The sequence below is a fragment of the Lutjanus erythropterus genome, chromosome 12 (assembly GCF_056507025.1).
Source record: "Lutjanus erythropterus isolate fLutEry1 chromosome 12, fLutEry1.hap2, whole genome shotgun sequence".
NCBI classification, from domain to species: domain Eukaryota; kingdom Metazoa; phylum Chordata; class Actinopteri; order Lutjaniformes; family Lutjanidae; genus Lutjanus; species Lutjanus erythropterus.
This window is the reverse complement of record NC_139328.1, coordinates 4,863,480-4,887,454: the sequence shown is the minus strand read 5'-3', so window position 1 is coordinate 4,887,454 and position 23,975 is coordinate 4,863,480. Positions and strand designations below refer to the sequence as shown.

General features: G+C 40.4%; 1 protein-coding gene across 1 annotated transcript; it reads right to left on the bottom strand.

The window, feature by feature from the left end:
* Positions 1-20,785, bottom strand: ccdc18 (coiled-coil domain containing 18). Its single transcript, XM_084732677.1, has 26 exons — positions 20,247-20,785; positions 19,709-19,898; positions 19,174-19,332; positions 18,865-18,971; positions 18,403-18,531; positions 18,026-18,122; positions 17,819-17,940; positions 17,433-17,712; positions 17,070-17,157; positions 16,162-16,379; positions 15,954-16,064; positions 15,731-15,862; positions 15,384-15,518; positions 14,652-14,729; positions 13,976-14,092; positions 13,720-13,887; positions 9,846-9,988; positions 8,359-8,522; positions 8,025-8,238; positions 6,363-6,462; positions 6,105-6,242; positions 4,932-5,072; positions 4,550-4,687; positions 2,414-2,836; positions 1,439-2,167; positions 1-367 (listed from the first exon to the last, which is right to left on the bottom strand). Exons 1-26 carry the CDS (start codon positions 20,330-20,332, stop codon positions 347-349), a joined length of 4,428 nt encoding a protein of 1,475 aa, XP_084588803.1. The 5' UTR covers positions 20,333-20,785; the 3' UTR covers positions 1-346.
* Positions 20,786-23,975: the final 3,190 nt, after the last annotated feature.

Genomic DNA, 23,975 nt, shown 5'->3' with positions numbered 1-23,975 from the left:
TTGTATAAACTTGTATAAAAACATTTTATTCACTTATCTTATTCAAATTGTGTAAAAATATATAAATATCAGTTAGGGAAAAAAATACAACATGAAACACTCTTGCTACATTCACAGTAGATCATTTACAGACGTGAGAGTAGTGCTCATCTAAACTGACCATTAGTCTTTTCACTGACGGACAATATTGCAGCTTGATTTCAGAAACACACAGCGGAGGATCAAACCTAATGAGGGGTGTTAATGAAAATAGGACTATATTTCTGCACACGTACGCTGTAACACAATGATGACCCCGGCTGTAAACAGCTCTTCTCCTCTCTGACGTCTCCTTGGCAACACGGCTTCACGTCTCCTTGACGTCTCTCTGAAAAGGGAAAAACAAACACGTATTACAATCTCTGGTAGAAACCCTAAATTATGAGCATATTATGGTGCGTATTGATTTTTACAGGCCCTGAAAGAGAATCTGTTTTCTCAATCCGCTTCAACACGAACACAACATCCTCTGATCAAGTTAGAAGTTAGTTTGACGCTGGTTTGCAGTGAGTGAAAACACATGATGATGTCATATATTTCTTTGCAAAAATATGTGGGATCGTTTTCTTACTGTATTATTATTTATTTTTTATTAGATCTCCATTAGCTCCTGTATTATAGCAGCAGCTACTCTTCCTGGGGTCCCCATTAATATTTGAAGAATGCTCCAATAACAAAAAGAAACTTTCTAGAAAGAAGGGCAGACATCTCCACAGCTGATATCTCCCAAACTCTGCAATCTCACCCCAAAACTATCTAGATCAGTGTTTCCCAAACATTTTTCCTGGGGACCCACTTTTTTTAAAAATGACCAACCATTGCAAAATAGTCTTCAGTAAAGTCTTTGTCTTACTGCCATTTTCACATCGTCTTTATTTCAAAAACATATACACATGTTAAAAACTTTCAAAGTGAGAGATTCTGGTTAACAGTCATCTTATTGCTTTAATTTCCTCCTTGGAAAACAGCACAGGACATTTTAGCCTACGTGCATTTAGACGGACTTAACAGGCTTTTTCCTCTCACCAGTAAAACAACTTCACATGCTTCATAAAAGCTGTACTGCAGATATAAATCTTAAATTTGCAGAATTTCTTCCATAGTCTTTTATTTATTTGGGGGACCCAAATAAAATCTGCTGTGACCCACCTGTGGGTCCCGACCCAAAACACATTTTAAGGGCTTTAAAGTCAACTGACACAATAGAAAAATACAGCTAGAGATGCCGCGAGCCCGTCCCAATGATCGGTATCTGGATCAATGCAGACATATTTTAATGGAGCTGTATCGGCTTAAATAAAGCCAATGAAAATCTAATCCTTTCTTCACTGCTTTAGACTAATCAGACTATATCAGACTAATCACTGTATGTATGAGACAGCAGGGGTGTGGTAGTTACCTGTGATGTGACAGCCGACAGCCCAGTGGAGCTCCATAAAGACGGGTTCTCCTGCATGGCTAACGTCTGATTGACAAACCTCAGCATCCCTGTGAGGGAGCTCATGTCCACCTGCTCCTCCTCCTGACCCACCAGAGTGCACACAGACTCCCTCCTCGACTCACTCGTCCGCTCCTCGTCGCCCTCCTGCATCGAGGTAGCATCTGTGTTGAGGTTGCTGTCGTCTTCTCGGTCCACCATGTACGTGAGGGGGTTGAAGGAGAGGTCAGAGGTCGCTGAGGCCTCCACCGCGCTGAGGCCCTGCCAGCTGCGGTCCGCCGCGTCTGGGAAAGAGGAGATTGAGGGGGAGGAGGAGGAGGACTCCCAAGGCCGCTTGCTCAAGGCCTCCTTCAATGTGGCCTTCAGGCTCGGAGGGAGATCCAGGGAGGAGTCGATACTGCTGCTCTGCAGCCAATCGCACGGTCTGTTAGACAGACGAGAGGCCGAGGTGGGATGAAGGCGTGTGAGAGCAGGGGGTGACGAGCAAGTTCGCGTGTGTGTCGGGGAGAGGAGGTTAACAGAGGGGACAGCTGTCTGAGGATTTTGAGAGGAGGAAGGTGAGGAGTGAGCAGAACAGGAGCGTTCTGGAGAGCGTGTGAATCGGTGCAGAGCAGGGAGGGAGAGCTGCTGGCGGTCAGCAGCTCGCTCCAGACTGGAGATCCTGGCCTGGAGACGAGTCACCTCAGACTCCTGCAGGGAGACGAGGACACAAACTTTGAGAAAAAGATTGCCTTCCCCAAAGTTTAAGATTAAAATCATCAGTCACAGACCCCTCAGTCAACTTTAATTATCAGGATTATTGTGTCTTTTTCCCCCTTGTCCCTTTGTCAATGAGTGTCCATTACAATAACAGGATAAAACAAATGGCTAAATTTGAGATCTTTGGATTTTAAGCTTTTTAAGGAACCATTTAAACCCTGTCGTAAAGAGCAGTACCTTGATGAGCAGAGACTCGTTGGACGTCTCCATGGACTTCTCAGCGCCCTGCAGCTGACTCTGCAGCTGGATGGCCTGGGCTCTGGCTTGATTTAACTGGGCGGTGAGCTGCTCCAGCTGGACGTGGAGGTGACTGTTCTGGACTCTGGTCTGTTCGCACAGAATCCTGCTTTGCTCCAGCTGTGTTTTACTCTGAAGGAGCTCGGTCTGAGTCTGCTCTCTCTGCGTTTGGAGGTGACTGATTTGGCTCCGGGCACGATCGAGCTCAGCATCGGTTTGGTCCAGCTGGGCCTTGGCCCGCTCGAGCTGGCTCTGGCTCTGCTGGAGTTTAGCGGCGAGCTGCTCCTGGGAGGAGCGCATGGTGGAGGAGATCTGCTCTGAGACTTTGAGGAGCTGGCCTCGAGTCTGCTGCAGGGACTCCAGCTGGGGAGGGAGGAAAGACAGACAGATGGAACTGCAACGGTCAGACAATTAATCGATTATGTGTTGGTCTAATCAGGCGATTAATGACGCTGATTATCCCAGCAGTTAAACACTCACAAAAGTTTGGGTTGTGGATGAAACAAGATGTTTAAGGATGCCATCTTGGGCTTTTGGAAACAGTGATCAACCATTTTCTGACACTTTTTTAAGTTTAGATTAATTGATAATGAAAATAATGATAAGTTGCAGGGATAGAGGAGACTAGTTTGATTTTAACAAGCTGATATGCAGCTTGACGTGCGGCTCTGATAAGAATATGATCCACCTTCTTTTTGATGGAGGCCCAAAGGTTGCAGCAGGACAAAGATCTGAACAAACAGCACCATCAAAAACTATCAGCAGAAATCAAGATGTTATCAGCTGTGTGTGGGAGAGAGATGAGGTAATAAGAGAAAACTGGAAATGTAAAAAAAAAAAAAAAAAAAGAGGAACTCACACGGTGTTGTGAAAAGAAAAAGAGGAAAAAGTTAGACAAACATGAACACACTGATGACCAGAAATGCTGATCCAAAACCCACAACACCGTCAGACGGAGAGAGACAAACTGAAAGCATGTTGACAGACAGACGAGGCGCTGGCAGGAACTCTGCAGAACGTTATTGTGAAAACAGCGTGTCACAGTGTCAAATTACAAGCTTATCATAAACATCATAAACTGGAACCAAGGCTTAGCCAAGAGCCAAGTCTTGAAAAACAATTGAAACCTTGATGATTGCAACCACAGACACAGTTTGCACAATTTGTAAAAAAAACAAGCACGTTTTTTTTGTTTGTTTGTTTGTTTTAACTAGTTACCTCTTTGTAAATCTGTAAAACGTGTAAAAATCTATAAAATGTATAAACCTATTGTGAATGCTGCTGCTCATACTGCTGTCTGGTTACACTTCTATCTATGTTTTATATTTTTATATGTTCATATTTGTCTGACTGCAGAGAGAGAAGTCACTCATGATTTAATTGTACCTGAGTATAATTACAATTAGAGCTGCAACGATTAATCGATTATTGACCTACTAATAAAATACTCAACTATTTTGATAAGTGTTTTGCATCATTTTTTTTTTTTAAATAAAAAGTGGCTAATTCTCTGATTTCAGCTTCTTAAATGTGTTTTTTCTTTATGCTTCTCTGACAGTAAACTGAACAAAACGAGACATTTGAGGACGTCATCTTTGGGCTTTGGGAAACAATGACCAACATTTTTCACCATGTTCTGACATTTAGATTAATAGAGAAAATAATCGACTGATTAATGAAGCTCATTAATGAGATCCCATAGAATATTGGCAAAATAAGCTGTGCTACTCATTTCAAACAGGCACGCAGGATAGGTCTCTGTTTTGTGATGTGATTTTGTCTTTTCTGTGCTGCAAAACAGGAAGCTGCTGTAAACCAGTTTTAACTGGGCCAGACCCATTTAACTATAACTGATTTAACCATCTGTGATGTTACTTTTAATCATTTCCTGCACAGTAATACATGAAAGAAATGAAATTATTCTGATTCATGACCTGCAGCATCACTTCCCTCCCACCCCTCACTTTGATAACAAATTTCAGTCAAAAATAATTGAGTTTAAGGACAAAACCTGACTTTTGAGCAGATTGATTTAATGCATTGGACTGAGGAAAATGACTCCTGTAGTGGCCGTACCTCCTCGCTGTGCTGCTCCCTCTCCAGCTCCAGCTCCTGCTCTAAAGACGTGACTGTGCTCTGCAGCCCGGCCTCCAACTGCAGCCAGCGGGCCTCTTTCAGCGCCAGTTCCTCCTCCACGCCACGCAGCCGGACCTCCTGCAAACAGACGCACACCATGGAAATGTTACCGGGAATAGTGCTGCAGTAAACTATCTATCTCAGCAAGCCATTCATTCTTTTATGCATCCTGAACACCAAAGATTTCTGTGTGAGATGCTTCCTTCCACATATTTTCCTAGAATAAAATGTTAGTATCTCAAAACAAGCCATAGTATTTTAAAACAGATATGTTTTAGGAATTATAAGCTTAAGATTAAACGATAATAAATTGTGTTTTTACCTTGTCTTTGGCGTGCAGCTTGGTGGCGTCCAGCTCTCTGGTCAGAGCCTCACAGTGATGCTGAGTTTCCTCAAGCTCCTGCAGTGAAGTCTGAAGTTTCTGCTGACACACACGCAGCTGCTGACCGAGCTCCAGTGACTCCTAACGCCACAAAAACACGCGAGCATACAGTCTGATCATCTACATTATAACACGTCTCATTTTAGGCACATGTCTGAATTTATTCATTATATAAACTGCTTTGACCCAAATCAGCACGTCTCTTAAGCAGCCTCACAATTTGCTGAACCAGTTTTGAAAGTAAATATAATCAGGGTTTAACTGTGTTGCTGTCAGTGTTTGATTAACGTTTCACATTGTTCGCTCCTCAGATCTCATGTTACAGCTGATACTAACCAGGGGCTGCTTTCACAGAACATCCACGGCTAAGTAGTGCTTTTGAACCTTAATGGTTTTACAGTTTTGCCTCTAATTCACACACACACTGTGAGTGTGTGCACATCAGGATCAGCTTGGGGTTCAGTGTCTTTCATGGCCGGGGATTAAACCTCCAACAAATGGATAATCTGCTCTGCCTCCTGAGCCAAAAAACAAAGCTCAAAATCTGCAACTGGCACAGTAGCTCCAAAAATAAAGGGCACATCAGTACAAACCTCAGGACTCCCGAGTTACTTTGAATAAAACTTTTTCATTGCCATCAACAGACTGACTGTGGAATACGTGCTAAATATAGAATTAACTAAAAATGAAAATTCAGTCATTATCTACTCACCCTCATTGGATTGAAGGTCGGGTTTAGTTTAATTTTAGTCTGTTAGTCAGTTTTCAAATGTAAAAAAACAACATAAAACAAACATAAACAAACATAAAATGCCTCCATGCTGCTCGTCTGGTGTAATCCAAGTCTCCTAAAGTCCCAACATGCCGTTTGCACACTGTCACAACACACACACCCGGTTCAGACAGTGTGAACGTGAACGTGGCTCCAAGCTAAGGACTAAAAACATGGTGTAAATAATATTTTTTTAGTTAACTTGGCATGTCAGGGCTTTATTGAAGAACTTTATTCTGTTGGTTATTCTGTTTGTTCTCGGTGGCTCTTGGACGAGTTGACTCGCAGAGATACGCGTCACCATTTTCTCACATGTTCTACCCTCGTATTCTGTTCCTGACCTTCGCGTTTCTGTCTGCGAGCTCCCTCTGTGCGTCTCTCAGCTCGCGCTCTCTGGCTTCCAGGCTCTGCTGCAGAGACTCCACCTTCCTCTCCATCTCCTGCTTGTGCTCCCTGATGGCCACCTCCAGCTGACCCAGCTGAGGACGACGGGGACGGAAAAGAAAAAAGAACATTTTAAAGACAAAAAAAAAAAACGCTGAGGGAGGCGGCAGCAAAACATTTTCTGCAAATGAAATGAAAAGTGCTCTTTGCTGTACCAGCTTTGCTCTCTGTTGGAGCTCCCCCTGTCTCTCCTTCAGTGCACTGTCCATGTCTAAGACCTCGTGAGTCCTCTCCTCCAACTCCCTCTGGGTCTCACTGTGAAGCCACACACACACACAAACACACATTACTTTTACTGAATAGCTTATCAGATGCTTATCTAATCAATATTTATTGAAAAAGAAAGAAAAAGACGCACTAAATAACTGAATAAACAAGACTGGGAGTGTCCTCTGAATGGCGGATATAACTCAGGGCCAAACACAGGGAACATGATGTGAGGACTCTCCACAGGACTTTATTGTTGAATATTTTTAGGCTGACCTTTAGTTTGAGTACCGAAAACATGCCTGAGGGAGTAAAACTCATTTCAGTGCCTTAATGTGTGTAATGGGGCTCATGACAACTGTTACCAAAACTTCTTTAAAGGGTGTTTTCTGCATCAGGAATCGACATGTTCCTGCTTATGCCTGTGCTCATTGTGCTCCGAGAGACAATAAGACCAAAGACAATCTGCCCAGGACAGATGGAGTGACTAACAGTTAATGAGCGGAAACATGCAGCATCCTGTTTTTTTGTTTGGTTTTGTTTTGTTTTACACAAGAAAATGATCTGTGAATCATTCATATGTCCAGCTGAGTGCTTGATGTACAGTAACACTGTGTGAGACAATAGGTGTTATTCAAACATACACAGTTTTTATCTGTGTCAGGAGCATGATTTTAAATATAAAAACATTACATCACAAACCAAAAGATATGCAGAAATCAGTCGCAACAAATTACATGACACACACCTTCAATAATAAGTAAAATAACTTAAAAATAATCTTTAAAAGTCATATTATTACAAAAACAAAGGATTTCCTCTGTAAAAATGTACACAATGTCATCATTCAACTCAGAACAAAGATTAACTAGAACACTGGTTCCCAACCTGAGGATCCTGACCCCTTCTCGGGGTCGCTAAAGCTTTAGACAGGGTCACGAGGCATTCGTGACCTTAAGGGGTTTAAGAAAACTTTTTAAAAATACACAGGAGGCAGATAAGGGCTCAACAAAGACCTGAAATAAGAGCCTTCAGCCTCATCCTGCATTAGAAACATGCGCAGTTAAACAACCAAAGAGCTAATAGAACAAAGAAGAAAACACTGAATTCGTCAAAAAAAAAAGAAAAGAAAAAGAAGCCTATTAATTATGTATGATTGTCAAAGATGAAAAACACTTTATACCAACAGAAAGTTCAAAAGAATATCAAGAAAGCTCATCTCTGATGCACAGGAATCATCTGAATTGCTCATTTTACACAAACTTCCTGCAGTTATTGTGTCACTCTTTGGTTTAACTGTACAGCTCATCATTTGTTCTGTACTGAAATTGTTGTGCATTATGTAATATGTCACTTAGCGGGGGACTCAATGATAGAAAAGGGGACCCTTCAGGAAGAAGGCTGGGAATCAGTGCACTAGAGGACACACAGTCAACAGACTCCATGACTTTCCGTGTGTCTGTTGGTGCGTTTGTGATACACAATGTGGAAATTGTTTCAAACACAGTCTTCTCTGAGTAACAGCACATGGACGTCATCTCCACCCTGTGGGGGGCTTGTCCCTCGTCCCTGTGTGCAGAAGGATATTTCACATGAGGGAGTGTCCTCACCTAAGTTGAACAGTCAGTTTTTCCATTGAGGCTTGCCGCTCATCTGCGATGGTTTGGGTTCTTTGCAGAACGTCTCTGAGTTCCTGTAGCTGCTCCAGAGTGTCGGCCAGCTCTGTCCGCACCGCCTGCAGCTGTCCCTCCAGGATCTGGACCCGCTGGACACAGTTGAGCTTGTCGGCCTCGCAGCGGTGGAGCGCCTCCTCCAGATCCACCACTGGGAGAAGTGGACAAGACGGAGAAGGAAACAGACAGTTAAGGGAAAGTGAAGGAGCAAGACGAAACTGGAGAATCAGAGTCTCTGCTAAAAACACACAAGTAAAGGAAGAAAACACACCCTTGTCGGTCTTGCTGTCGAGCTGGCTCTTCAAGTGTTGCAAGCTTTCATCCAGGCGGCTGATCTGTGAAGTCTTGGTGGCGACGTCCCTTCTCAGACGCTGCAGCTCCGACTCTTTAGACACCAGCTCCCCCCGAGCTTTCGTCATCTCCGATGACAGATGGCTGCAGAGGACACAAAGACAAAAACACAAAACAATCAGTAAAGCAATTAAAAGTTTTAAATAAACCAAGGATATGTTGGTCGGTTAAACAAAGACATGCTGCAGAAAAAGCAGTATCATACAAAAACAACAAATTGTTTACATATCGTATTCTCCACCAGTTGACTGGGACAACTGGGGTCTCCTCACCTCAGTGTGAGCACGGCTCCCATCGTGGACTCCCTCCCTCCAGAGTTGTTAAAAGACGCTAAACTGAGCCGAGCCAACGTGTCTTTTGATGGCACATTTAAACAACCAACAAGCTTTTGCTCTGGAGCTTTTAAAATGTCACAAAAAATTGAAACTAAGCAGCAGCCCCGCAGGATGAAATTACGCCAAACGCATCTGGCTTCTATCTCCTACCGCTAAGCAAGGAAGATTCCCATTTATATACACATAATCATGGGTCACAGGGGGTGGGGACAGGGGGGTTGCTCCATGCCTACAGACAAATGGGATGTGGTGTAATCATAAGACTGTGTCTCAGACTGTTGAGGCGCTTGACTGCCTTTGCTGCAGGTCAAGAAAAACAGCTTATTTCTTGACCTGTTCTGTCAGAAAATAGCCACTAACAAACATAACACCAACATCACCAATGAATGATTGGAAACTACAGTTATTACTACGTGTTTGGGGGAAATAGTGATTTACTATTAAGAAAGAAAATACATGAAATGTGAATCAATGTCATTTGAAAATATTTGGATGGATCTGAATGGAATATTCCAAATGGTTCTGTTGTATCGTTGGCGTTTCAGGTTTATTCACGTAGCACCACTCTGACACACGGCAATTCAAAGTGTGTTACAGCGGGGGCGTAGAAATACATGAAAAAAAGAAACTAAATTAAACATGCAAACTGCATTTAAAACACAATAAAAACAAAAAGCAAAAACAAGCAGATTAAAGATTAAAAAAAGGACTTTTCAGACTCCAACCATGTTATAAAACTCAAGTTTTAGGCTTGTTTTGTATGTACACTTCTTTTCTGTTGCAGGTGTGGAGTATGTCCATTAACACTGCCTCTGATGGGTGAGCAGACTATGGGAGTCATTCTTTCTTTTGATTTTGTGTTTCTGTTGTTATTTCAGGACATGTTAACGCCTTTTCTTTTAGAAAATGTATCTGTACTGTGTTTTGTCCTTTAACTGTCTCACCTATATTTTTTATTTCACTCTATTATGGTCAGTTCAGTTTGTCAGTCGTCTGTTAAGAACTTTGAAAGGTGTTTTACGAATAAAGTTTGACTGATCGATCGATCGATTGATTGTGCAGGTGTTCTGACCTGACGGACTCGGACAGCTGCGTGCTCTGCTGTTTCATCTCCTGCAGGTCCATGTCTCTCTCCTGGACGTCCTGCTCTCTGCGTCTCACCTCGTCCTGCAGAGACGCTCGGGCTCGTTCCAGCTGCTGCTCCAGACTGGACACCTACAGACACACACCCATCTTTATGTTCCTCATAAATGAAAAACAAACAGGACATCCATTTCATGAATATTTGTTTGACCTGACCCACAACTCAAAGAATGAAGTAAAAAAATTTCTTGACACTTGATCCCTACAGGCAATCTGATCAGACCTTCACGCACAGAGAGGCTCCACGTTACTGTCCCTGTGCACCGCTGCAAACTCAATGGAGACCATTGTCCTCTGTTTGTTGTGAAGGACAGAAAGTACAACTAAAATGTTCTGAACTATAAATGAAATCACAAGTTCAAACTGCTGCTCCCCTCGAGCGGTGATGCAGATTCACCACATGTTTGTGATGTGTGCAGGGTGAATCCCATAAGTTTGCATTTCTGCATGTTGAGGGTAAAGCCGCACTTTAAGTTTATCTTCTGCTCTGAATTTCTTATTATATCTAAATGAATGGTTGTAATTTAGTTTAGTATGTTACATTTACTTATATCAGGGACAACCTACAAAATCGATTAGTCTCAAAAAAGTGAAAAGATGCTTTGTACTGGATTTAGCGTACTACTGAGGGAGCGAGAAACGATGACGCTGTGAGGATTTGAGGCGCTGTAATAAACATGTTAACATTATCAATATGTGTATTATTAACAGGACATCAATATTTCTTTTTTTAAGCATCATATTTGTCATCAGTACCTGTGTAACACAATGTTATTATCCTGCACTGAACAGTGATCTTTTTTGTCTTTTCTGACTTCGACTTGTCCAAAAAGAAGAAGCAGTCATGCGCGGATCGACCCCGGGGGCGGGCGGGTTACGACGGGTGGGTCAAGTGACAAACCAGCAGTCGGAGTAAGTGGGATGTGTGAATGATTTCCAGAAATATTGTGTGCAACAGTCCTCCTTCTACCTTCCACCCCACCTCTCTGTCAAACACATACACACACACACACACACACACACACACACACACACACACACACACACACACACACACACACACACACACACACACACACAGGCTGGCTGCAGCAGTGCACACAGCAGTGCATCCAGTGCGCTCTCTCAGCTCAGCTGATCTGTGCTCAAAGCGCGACAAATTAGATTAAATCTTGCAACTGTGAGCTCTGTTCTTTTTCTACACAGTGCAGACAAACAACAGGATAAAAAATACAGTACACACCCACAGATGAGCACTAATATTCTGTTAAAATAAACTCTTAAAATATGAAGAGGGAGAGAATGAGAGAGAAAAAGCAACAGACTTAATATCTAAGCAGAAATAATTTTTGCATTCCTTTCCAGACATGGCAACAAGCTCTCCTGGCTGAATTTTATTCTCATTTTTGTCTTTTACCGTGGTATTACAAATTATGTGTGAGAATTGTGAAAATTCACTGGTGTTGGTATTGACTACTCGAGACCAGAGTGGTGCTGTGAGACTTGTGAAACATTATCATGTGCACGGATGGCACATATCATATGTCATATATTCTTCATTTTAAAATGTATTTTCACGGTTTTAAGTTTTATTTTGATACTAAAAAGGTGATACTTGACTGAATTTCTAATCTTGGCAGAATAAAATGTGGAAAAGGATTTTACTGAAGCTTCACTGTAACATTAAGAATGAGTCCATCACAGAGAGGATGGATTATGGTCTAAACAAATGAATGAAAATTCTCTTCATATGGTTCTACTGTCACCATCCAAAGGTAAGATGGTTCACTGGAAGCCTTGGACACATCACTAACATTTGTTGGATGTGGGCTCTGACTGTAAACACTAAAGAAAACAAGATAGTGACGTTCCAGACCACAGAAAAATATGTTTAAATTAGTTGACAGGGTAATTAAACAACACTAATTATCCTAAATCAGTGCAACAGTAAATGTACGCCTGGCTGAGCCTAAAGAGAAGGATGCACTCTTAAAACATTAAAAAAAAAAAAAAAAAGTTTTTTGCCACATAAAGCCCAGTAAACCTGACACTTTGATGCCAAAAGAACCGTTGACAAAGCTTTTCCTGAAGCCCCAGGAAATGTCTCAAAAATCGCTCGGTCCAATTGAATTATTACCAAACTGAAGGACAAGTATCAGACTTATTAGAACGTAGTGAAAATTCATTATGTGAACATTGTAACTGAAACTAAACTGAAAAAAAAAAACCTTTGCATGATACAGACTCAATGAGAGCAACTGCAAAGAGAACCGGAGACACTGCTGAACTCGCTTCTACACTAAAAACATTACAAACAAGACACAACATTACAGAAACGCATTTTCCAAACATTTCATAATCAATCCAACCACAAACCTCCTATAATTCATAATTATGAAAGGCAGTGTGTTTCACTGCTGCTCAACATCTAACACTGTGTGACCAACAGAGACAGAGAACTATTGATACCGTGAGCAGAGAGACGACACACCGGCTCGCCGATCGAGCCGAAACACCCACAGGGCCTGAAGTTCACCATAAATTTTATTTAAGTTAGGTAACTGATGAACTAAAACAGAAGCACAGGCATTATTACCAAATCAAGGCCTTGTGTTGTAGAGGGGCCTCAACTTTAAAATGTAGTTTTAAGTCCTTTTTATTTTAGTTCATACTGATAGTTAATATAGGTTTGAGTTTTTATTAGTTTTTATCATTACTTTTTAATGTTTGTTTTCAATTTAGTTTAGTTTCAGTTTCCAGAGGGGGTTTGCTTGTTCCAGTTTATTTTTTTTTTAACATTGTTTACTTTTGGAGTAGTTTTTAATAGTTTCAGTATTAGCTTTAGTTTTTTAAAATTATGATATAGGCAGGATTTAAGAAATGAAGAATAGTGTCATGTAGACATCCCAGTCCTGATAAACATCTGCACCAAAGCCCACTTCCTATTTCAGTGGTACAATTACCACAAACTAATTAGTGACTAAAACAGAATTCACAGAAAGTGAGATAAACAGTCGTCACAAGTGGCCCAGAGTTCATTTTTCTCAATGGAGATTCATCTGGCACTGCTCCAAATATGCAAAATAAAAAGTAAAGTAACAGTTGAACACGCATCACATGACCACATGTATGTTTAGTAAGAAATACTCTTGGATTGTATCTATTCTTGTGTATTGTTTTGGCAACACAAACTTCTGTATTTGCCAATGAAGCTCACCTGAATTGAATTGGTGTAAAGTTAATAATTAATTATTAATAATAATAACAAGTCATATGTCTTTTTGTGCACTAAAATAACTCTGAATGGCTAATTATTTAAATTTTATATTATTTTATAAAAGGACTGCTTCTGACTACTGCATTGTTTTTGTTTGTAGATACATAATCCAAACTTTCATTGCCAAAGAAAATTCATGCCAATTTCTTTCACATGTTTAAGTCGTGGCTGGATAGTTTCATTTTATTAAAGCAAAGCAGAAGCATAAGTTAAAAGGAATATAACACATTTTATACAGATAAAAACTTCTGTACACATCAGATTTATTATTTACATTTTTTCAAGTTGTCATTTTTCTTTGCTTTCTGAGATAAATATTGTATTTTTTTAATTGCTGTACTATCCTACCTTGAGTTTTTGGTATCATTACATTGGTTGTAAACACAGCTTGTTAGAAAATTATTGCATTTTGTTTTTACTTACATTTTACGCAGCATCCCAACTTTTTTGGAATCAGGTTGTAAATATATTTTCAGATGTATATTTTCTTCTCGACCTGGCATTCGAGAGAGCGTTTCTCACTCACCTGTGTCTGCAGCTGGCTCTGACTCTCCTCCAGTTCAGAGATGTGAGCGGTGCTCTCTGTTAGCATGGTCTGCTGCTGCTGGAGGGAAAGCTGCAGCTGCAGGTTCTGCTCGCTGGAGCTCTGACAAACCAGGCTGGCACTGTGGAGCTTCTCCTGCAGAGAGGACACCTGAGGAGGGAGAAGAGCAGCCTGAGAGGAGAGCTGTGCATCAAGGATCAAAGACAGAAGTATGCACAAATCATGTGTAACACCGTACCTTGTTATTTTGCTTCTGCAGCTCAGTCTCGTAGTTCTTCTTTACCTCCTCCATCTGCTGCAGGTGTAAGTTCAGCTCCTCTTTGCACGCTGACAGAGACGACTGGAGTTCACACAGCTGTCGTACAAACACAAACACAGATGGTGCATTCATGATCGAATTCATGAATTCTGCCAGATGTTTTTTAAGTTGGGATATCTGTGTTTCTCTGTAGCAGAGGTTTTCAAAGTGGGAGGCGGGCCTCCAGAGAGTTTCAGGGGAGGCTCAGTGAATGGAAATGATAAAAAAAATACATTAGTTATCAAAAGGAGATTTACATAGAATACCAGAAATGTGTGTGATTTGGTTAAAGAGGCAGTTCAGAGAAACAACTTTGGGGGCTTTTAATGTTTTTCCCAGAGTCAGAAACTAATAAATGTCTTTGGACAAACCTTTTGATGTATTTGGTGTAGTCTGAGGTTACATCAAACAGCAATATTAGGCTATCTTGGCTCAACTGTTGAGTGGCTATGGGATCATATAACATACACCACAATCCCATAGACATTCAGGAACTGAGCAAAACTAAGTAAACTAAGGGGTGGGGCTTTTTTCTGAGGTTCGTCTGAGGGGAGGCCCACAGTCTCAGACTTTGAAAAAACTTTTGGTCTGTAGTAACCAAGTGTTTGTCACAAACCTTGGTGGCAGACTGAGCCGCCTGCTCTTTGAAACTCTGCAGCAACTCCTCGCTGTGTCTGACTTCAACCTCCTTCTCCTGAAATTAAATCAACATTAAAAGTGTCAGAATGAGTCGAGATGAAATGAAAAATGTCTTTTTTAACCCTTTTAGATTACATCCCTGGTAATACAGTGCACCTATTTATGTCAACATATACCAACAAAATAGAAAAAGTCAATTTCTTTGCACTCATTTCAAAATCCAATCATATTTCCTTCCTGTAAAACAATTTATAACATGAGCTTACACAGGATTGAACTAATCAATTTCAACTAATATCATGACAACCACCCATCCATCATCCACAAATGTTAGTGACACAGACTAAATATTCAATAATTAAAAAGCTAACAGCAGGACCTTTTATGTCTTTCTGTGTGAGTGATGGAGTGATGGGGGAGGGTGCAGCAGAGGGCTGCAGTCCATGGCCACTGCAGAGGACTCACAATCTGAGTAAATGGGACGAACACTTTCAACATTAAAATCAGATTCATCCCAACGTTGTGTTCTGCCTGCCTGTCCTGTCTCACTCCTAAATGCACCACAAGATGGAAGACAGATACTCTCGAAATCCTGTTTAATCTGGAGTTGATGCACCTTTATCCCGCATCTGAACTGGTTCCTGTTTTACCCCATGAAGGTGAAAAGATGCCCTGATATGGTCCTACATACTGTAACATGAGCGCTGACCTGCGTGAATTGGTCCAAAGAGCTCTGCAGGAGGACAGCTGCTTTCTGAGCCTCGTCTCGCTCCCTCTGGAGTGAACTCAGCTCCTGCTCCATCTCCAACACCCGAGACTGAGCCTCCTCAACAGACAACTGCAACTGCAGAGGACAGAAAATACTCTTATTTACTACTGCGGGTAACATCACTTTGTCACAGCTCATTTTAGGAGCTCTCCTGCTCCTTCTTCAACTGTTTGTAGGTGCAAATTAATTTAAGTCATACTGGTCATAAATAATAATAAACAGGGGGATGAGGCAGAATAAGACTGCAGAGGATCAGTGAAGAGACAAAGTTGGAGCAGTAAAAATACCATTTCTATTCTGTGCTGTTGCTCTGTGAACTGCTGAGAGTGAGATTTTTTGCACTTCTCCAAAGACTGCTGGTACTCTCTTTGCTTTTTGGTCATCAGTGACTGGTAATGCTCAAGGGTGCTGGTTTTCTCCTGTAATTACAAAAAGAAAACCTAAAATTGCCAGCACCAGAAAATACATTCTGAATGTACAAATTATAAGGAGTGAGTGTGTGTTTTGTACCAGCAGCTGATTCTCCAGCTCAGTGTTCGTCAAGGCAGCCTGACTGTAGGCTGATGTTTTCTCCTGTAACTGTTTCTCCAACGCAGCCACACGAGCACTTTTTCTTTTTAACTGAAACACAGATTAATTAAAAAGTTTTTTTAAAAAAGCAGAAACAAACAAACAAACAAGCAAAGAGGATGATGGGAGACAGGATGAGAAAAGTGACCTCTTTCTCTGTGTCAGTGGCTTGGCTGACTTTGTCCAGCAGCTCCGTGTGGAGGCTCTGGTAGTGGGAAGCCCTCTGGGCCATGGAGCTCTGCAGGGTGGAGATCTCCTCCTGCGCTCTGCTCAGACGCTCCTGGAGCCGCTCGACCACGTTGTTCTGTTTGGTCCGCTCAGCCTCAGTCGACTGCAGCACTCGCAGCAGCTGCTGGTAGCCTTCACCTGCAACGGCCGGGTGACGGGGGGGAAAAAACAGGGATGCTTCTAACTTTTACATAATAAATTAGAGAAAATGACATGGTACCTGCCCTCTAATGAAGTTTTTCTGCTTTGTAGTGGAATTAACCAACTTGCCATGATGCAACAGGTTTCAAGATTTAAATAATTTACGTTTGCCTATTGAACTGAAACACCTGTGTACACACATCAACAAAAAAAAAAGAATCCAGAATGAGTCTCTTGGTCTGTCCATATTAAATTTCAATAATCCAAAGTAATTTTTCATAAAAGAAAAAAATAAAGATGGATAGAAAATTAGTGTATAGAAAACAATTAAAAGGAAACTGCAGGACTCTTCAGATGTACAAAAAAGAGAGCAATGTTCAAAAATCTCTGTTAAGCTCTGTTAATAGACACAGATAATATAGGATGTAATAGAGGAGAGGTTGTATTCCAATACCCCTACTACCATAATATTTAATATGCCAGAAAAAGTTTTAGTATGTCAAATGCAATATGCTAAAAATACCAGGATCTCCTACTGCAGATAACACCAAAAGGACATAACTATGAAAATAACAATGACAGAGACATGCATCAGGAATTTTACATTTATATGTAATGCATTTAATACAAATGGATTAATGAATGTGTGGGCAAGAAAAGAAAAATTATGTGATTTGGAACGGATACCTGGCTTTAGCTTCAGCAGGTGTGCTGTTCCTGAATAGTCCACTGGGGGCAACATGCAGGGCCTGACGCACAGCGGCCCCATGGCACCCTGACATTAAAAAATAAAAATTAACAACAGTAAACGCATCATCTCCTGTGCAAAATCAGTGATGAATAGTCGTCTTGTTTTGGACAGTTACTGTGGTACCAAACCCAAGTTTGGGCAAACACATAAACTGATGATATAACAATCCCTCTGGTCAAACACTGTGGGCGACTGAACAAAACCATGTGACACAGAAACACAAAGCACAATGTGACAGTGTGTACATAAATATGATGATATAAGTATATATATATATATATATGTATATTCCTCTCCACCTCTCGTAGATGCAGCAAGGCCAGTATGGCCTCTAGGCCAGCGAGCTCCGCCTGGCTCTGCTGAGCGCCTCTGTGGCTCTGGGCCACCCTCTGCTCCTGACTCTGGGTGAAAGTCTGCAGGTCTGCCAGCTCCTTACGCAGGGAGGCCAGCTCCCTGCACTCTGCTCCCCGCTCCACAAGCTGCCGCTCCAGCTGTAAGGCCTTCCTTCCAGCCTCCTCCAGCTGAGTCTGTAAGCCAGCGGCTGCAGATGTGGTCTGCCTCACCTCCTCCTTTAGCTGACTGAGAGACAGAGGAGCGGGAAGATCAGGGATAAAAATGAGTTCACCGGCAAATCAAAGCTATTTCTGTGCAGGAAGGATGATATGAGATGATTTCACATGTGTACCTAATTGTTTGGGTCTGTTCAACCTTCTCTCTCTCCATCACAGTGCACTTCATTTCCAGCTCTTCTTTTTCTCTGTCACACTCAATAAGACTCTCTTTGAGTTTGCTCTCACTCTCCATCACCTTAAAAACAAAAAAGAATCAACATAAAACTACAAAGGAGTTCAAAATAGATATATGATTAAATAATTAAATTAATTCTATTTACCCTCTGAAGTTTAATGGAAATGGTAGCCTTATAATCTTTGAAGGCTTCTTTGAGTTTCTCTGCATTTTGGAGAGCTTGGTTCCTTTGTTGCTCTGCCCTGTAGGAGACGAGGTACAACATAAGTAACAGGTTTATTCTTTAATTTAGTCTATAATGGAGACATGATTTCAGGTAAAAATCCTGCCCAGTGGCAGATAGATTTGCACAGTAAAAGCAAGGCTTATTGGGAAGCAGTCTAAACGTAGATGGTGTCATTATTCTATGGCCATTACACTGTGCAATCAACATTTACTTCATAATGATAAGTCAAAGCTAAAAAAAAAAAAAAAGTTGTCTATTTCCACTTGTATATGAGTGGAAGCGGGTAAAAGTATCACCGTTTGCACAGCGCTGTCTTGTCTTCCAGCTCGTCTTTGAGCGAGTTCAGCTCCTCGGTCAGAGTCGCCACCACAATGTCACTGTGAGCTGCTGCTTCCTGGCTGCACTCTGCCCTCAGCTCTGCTGCCCTGAGAAACACGGACAAGGACAGGCTGTTAGGATATTAATGCTAGGTTCAACCAGAGGTTAGTGTAACAGTTCCAAGACAAAAAGCCGAAAGGCAAATCATTAAAAGTAACAATCAAACCTTCCCCTATAGGAATATTGACAACAGGAATAGCAGTAAAGATTTACAGACAATTATAGTATTATAAATAACTATGACTATGCCCTATAGCACGACATCTTCACACCAATTCAGTATCCAGTGTATACAGAGTGTAAAAAGGCATGCAGTTTCCACATTACAGTTACATAAATAGTGAAATCTAGAGAAGTCTAAGTTGAGGTCATGAAATTACTTTAGTTCTTCCACTTGAGCCTCCAGCTCTGCTTGAAGGTGACGAATCCGCTCACTCATGACTGCCACATTGTTTTTAACACCGACCCTGGAGCCTCTGTGACCGACCTTAGAAAGAAAACAAACACAGCATACACATGCAATACAATTTCTGTCATAGCACAGATTTTTTAACATTATTATCACACATTTCAAATTACTTTACACTACACTCATCTGTGACACATAAGGTTGAAGCACAGGATTTGGTGTTTAAAGATTATAGAACCTATATTCACACAAATCAGCTGTGTAGGGATGATTTTCCTACCTGTGACTTGAAGCTGGAAAGTTCATACTGCACAGCTTCACTGATGAGCTGCTCATCCTGCATGGTCAGACAGGCGTTCTCCTGACGCACACAGCCCGACCTCTTTCTTGAAGAAACAGACTCCATCTTCTCTATTGATGTGGTCTTGACTGAGGCAGACTGAGCAGGAAGGTAGAACACAGGTGTGGAAGAGAGGAGTATTCTATTATTAACCTTTGTTATGTTACCCTGGCCCTGTTTATTACCAAACGTCTTACCTAAAGGTTATCTCTATTTCATTTACAGCATAGAGCAAAATAGATCAGAGGTGGAAATTTAAATCTGACTTTCCTCTGCCTAACAAATAAAGATTGCTGTACTGATCACATTTATGTCCTTTATGTGATTTTACAGTCTGTGGTTATTCTGATGACATACAGAGGTGGTTTGAGTGAACAAGTATCTGTTCTCTTCACATGCACTTAACAGCACAGAACATTAGGCATGGTGATGCACAGCATAGCTGACTGGTTGTCTCTTCGATCTCGTCTCTCACCCTAGAGCTGGAGGAGGGTGGGCTTGAACTACCAGCAACAGTGCGTCTCTCAGCCGTCCCACTGAGAGGTCTCTCCTGAAGAGTGCAGCCTGACTGGGATGGAGCAACATCAGGTACCTGCAGGTCTCGTGAGATCAGGCGGTCAGGGCTCTTCTCACACTCTATCCCTTCATCACATCCTTCACACTGACTGTAGAAGGTGTAACGTAGGGAAAAAAAACAGTGAAGAAGGAATCAAGAGTATTTCTTTTATGTACTATTTTGTATTTTGCCGCTGAATGGTTTTGCACCCTTTTTACTTGTATTTTATTGTTAAATATATTTTGTACTTAGTTGTTTTGTATTTTTATGTACTTTTCTGTCTATCCTATTTCATTTTAGTCTATTCATTCTTGGACAAATACAGCACTTCACTATGTCTATGTCCTAAACTGGAGGCTGCAGCTTCACTCTGTAGCTGTAGTTAACTGTTAAAAGTGGTGTTGTAGCTGTCAACAGCTGGTTTAGACAGTGCGTTCATGTCATGCATTCAGCTCACCTCAGTTTATGCCCCACACTTTGCAGGATGAGATCTGCCACTTGAAGTAGATTCCTCAAACTGTCCACATCTTCGTTCTCAAACATCAGACTAATTATAAATACATGTTAACTTCAGCTAGTCAACAACTTGTCTTGACTTGCTGAGGTTGGCTTCAAGTTGCTCAAGCGACATTTCCAACTTGTTGAATGTTCGGAAAGGTACAGAAAATCACAGCTAACTCATCCATAAACCGTTATGTTACACACGTAGAAAACCACAAGCTAGCTAGCATAGCTGCGCTCGCTAAATGTAAACAAAGATGCTCGTTGTATCAACAGGTGGCTAGCTAGCTAGTCAACGTTAACATTATCGTTGATTTTAGAGCAAAGACTGCCAAACTACTGGAAAGACAACGTCTATGTTTTGGCTAAAACATTAATTTTGTCTTCCTGGCGCTATGAAAACGTAAACTATGTATCTGAAACTTCTAGTTGAACAAATGTTTCCAGGTTACCCGGTTTAGCAGATGTAAAAGACAAGGTAGCCAGAAGGATTTGTAATTTTAGTCTCCGCCCACGTCCTAACAACGCGTTTCGTGATTGGATAAGATGAAGCAGTCTGTGACGTGATTGGTGGAGAGGGTTGTCAACGGCAGCGGCCGCGAACACTGGCGCGTGCGCTGGAACTGTCAAATTCACATTGGTGTGATGAAAAAATAAAGATCCTGAGTCATTTTACTGAGAAAAACTTTATCCAAAGACAGACTTAGTGTCTTAAAATGATTGGAACTTTCTCAAAATAATGGATGAGTGTCTCAGAATAATGACTTGCTGTGTTCAAACAAGAAACTTTTTCAGAATAACGTGAAAGTCTTAAAATAATGACTTAGAATCTCAAAATAATGTCAAAATTTCTCAAAATAATGACTTAATCTCAATGTCACTACTTAGAATCTCAAAATGACTTACTTACCTGAAAAATAATGGAAAACTTTAAAATAATTACTTATTTATATTACTTAAAAATAATGTGTTGTATCGCAGTATGACTTAATAATAATTAATTAATTTCAAAATAACAAGAAAAGTTCTCAGAATGACATTTTCTCAAAATGATCTAAACTTTTGAGTGAGTGCCTAAAAATAATAATCTTTCTCAAATTGACTTTACTAAATCATTATTCTAAAATACTATCTCATATTTAGATACATCATTATTTCAAGAAAGTTTCATTATTTTGAGATGTTATAATTCTGAGAAAGTATGAGAAACTAAGTGATTATTTCAAGAAAGTTTCTCATTATAGTGACTTACAGGACCTTTTCCTATCACATTAACAAATGTGTGGAAACTCATTTTAGTCGATATTAAATAAATAAAATAAATATGGTTATGGCTATATGCAACTGCTGCACCTGTCTGGAAACTGTCCCAAGTGAAATAACCATATCCCTTTGTTTTTTACAAATTGGAAAGAAAAAGAGCAGGGAAATAAATTAACGTGGCATTAGGGAATAAAAGTGTCCTGAAATAAATAAATGAAGAACGAAACAAAAGCCCCTGAACAAAATTTCACAACCATACGTATTTATTTCAGTCATATTTATCTATTTCTGTATTTATTTATTATAGACTAAAATGGCTTTCCAGAGAAATGGGCTTCCATGTATAAACACACAACACAAAGGTTCAAAATATCAGCTTTTATTTATCCTTTAACTAAACAGGTTCAGAAGTAACACGTCAACCTATATAATGATGTATAAAAACGTAATAAGAAGAATCTCAAGAGACAAAGCAGACGTTACATGTATGTTCTTTGGCTACAGAAGCCTGCTGGAAGCCGGTGGCAGCAACATGTAGGCCGAGACACCGACTGAACAGAGGAGAGAAGCTTCAAATGCACTGACTACATCTGCACAACGAAGAGGTATCAATGTCGAAACAGAAACATCTCATAAAAGAGATAAGACACACTAACTGAATATTTACCTCTTGCAATGACATACAGCACATTAGTTTTCCAGTGATTGTTTTCTGACTCAGTTTAAACAAGCGAGTAGCAGTAAAAAATAGACTACAAATTATTTTGCTCGTAGAAAAGAAGCGTACATGCATACGTGTCAAAAATAATGTGACAAATGGAGCACCTGATATAAAAATACTGACCAACAACATCGAGCGAATAACATACATCAAGATCTCCTGTCAAGCTGCAAAAGCCGGCCTATACAATACAGTGACGTTTTTGGACATGTCCTGAGTATGTAAACTACTATGTGATCTTGACTGTAAAGGCAAAAAAAATAAAAAATCCAAGTGCATTTTTTGTCACATGAAAAATTTAACGTCCGAGTCAAATCATCACGAAAATAATAATTCCGAAGCTCCCCTTTTGTCAAGTCATATGGTCCAATTATATGACTAAACACCACCTTTATCCAGGACTAACTTGCATAGGCAGCACAAAAAAAAAAGTAAAACAATTCTGAACTCTAGGTGAGAACTGTGGATACACAACATTCATCTTATGCAGCACTTTATTTTTCTTGAACAACTATCAGAAAAAAGTAAAAACTAAATAGGTCCTTAAAGATCTCAGAGTTAACAGTCATTTTATCAGTTTCAAAGCAAAAGGTTATAAAAGGTTTCGCAGACTCCTCTTGGGTTTGGGCTTCATTTACAGGCTGAAATTACAATTGATTTGGGGGTGTTTCTTTTTTTTCCATAATCTCACATTTAAATTTAAACAGAGTTATGACCAACATAAATCATTTAAAGAACTCTACCCTGGGTGAAAATGCTGCCACGTATGAGCTTAAAAAGCTCAAATTATCTGTTCAAAATGAGATGACGATCTAGCAGACATTAGTTGATATGTGCAATTTATACTTAAAAATAGAAAAGAAAATCAGATCTGCCCTGTAGAACAGAAAAAAGGCATATAAGAAAGTACAAGTGGAAAAAGGTCATAATAAATGTAGCATAATTTTATATAAAATAATAAACATTTGCAGCAGCACATCTCTTTTGTTTTGAGTTCCTCCTGAACTGCTCACAAATGAGCACACTTTTCCAAAACACGACTGAAGGATATGTCTGCCCAAGGCAACGAGAGGTACTCACAGCTGGGACTAGAGAAGGAGGGGACAGGGTTATAAAGAGAAATGTTCTTATTTACCAAATCTGGTATGGAAAATAAATGTCAACTAAAAATATGAAACTGTTAACATTGTATTACAGTTGTGAAATTAATGAAAAGTCTTTGAACAAAACTTCCCCTCTTTCTCTCATCCTCCAAGATTCATCATTGAATGCCGGACCAACTACATTCTGTCAGAAAAATTTACATTTTCATAGTTAACTGGTCTGGAAATGAGAAGCATATCACTGGATTAAAAACAAAAATCAAGCACAATAATGATTCACTGAAAGCCTACAGGTGCAGTGCACTGATTGATGATTTGCCCCTAAATAAAGGGAGATTCTGTAAACATTCAAAGCAGGTAATGAAACTTAAAATCAGGGTGACACAGATACGGTGTGGAGTGATGACAAAGTCTTGTCTTTATCGATGAATTGCAATTATTAAAAGGAGCAATGTGTAAAACACCCGTCGTGGGTGACTCAAAACACATATAGCTGCACAGCTAACTTGTTAGCTCAGTTAGCCGTGCAGCTAGAGGCCTTGCTATGGCTCAACTCAGATCACCAATAGAGTCTTTGTGTTTACACTGTGGGCAACAA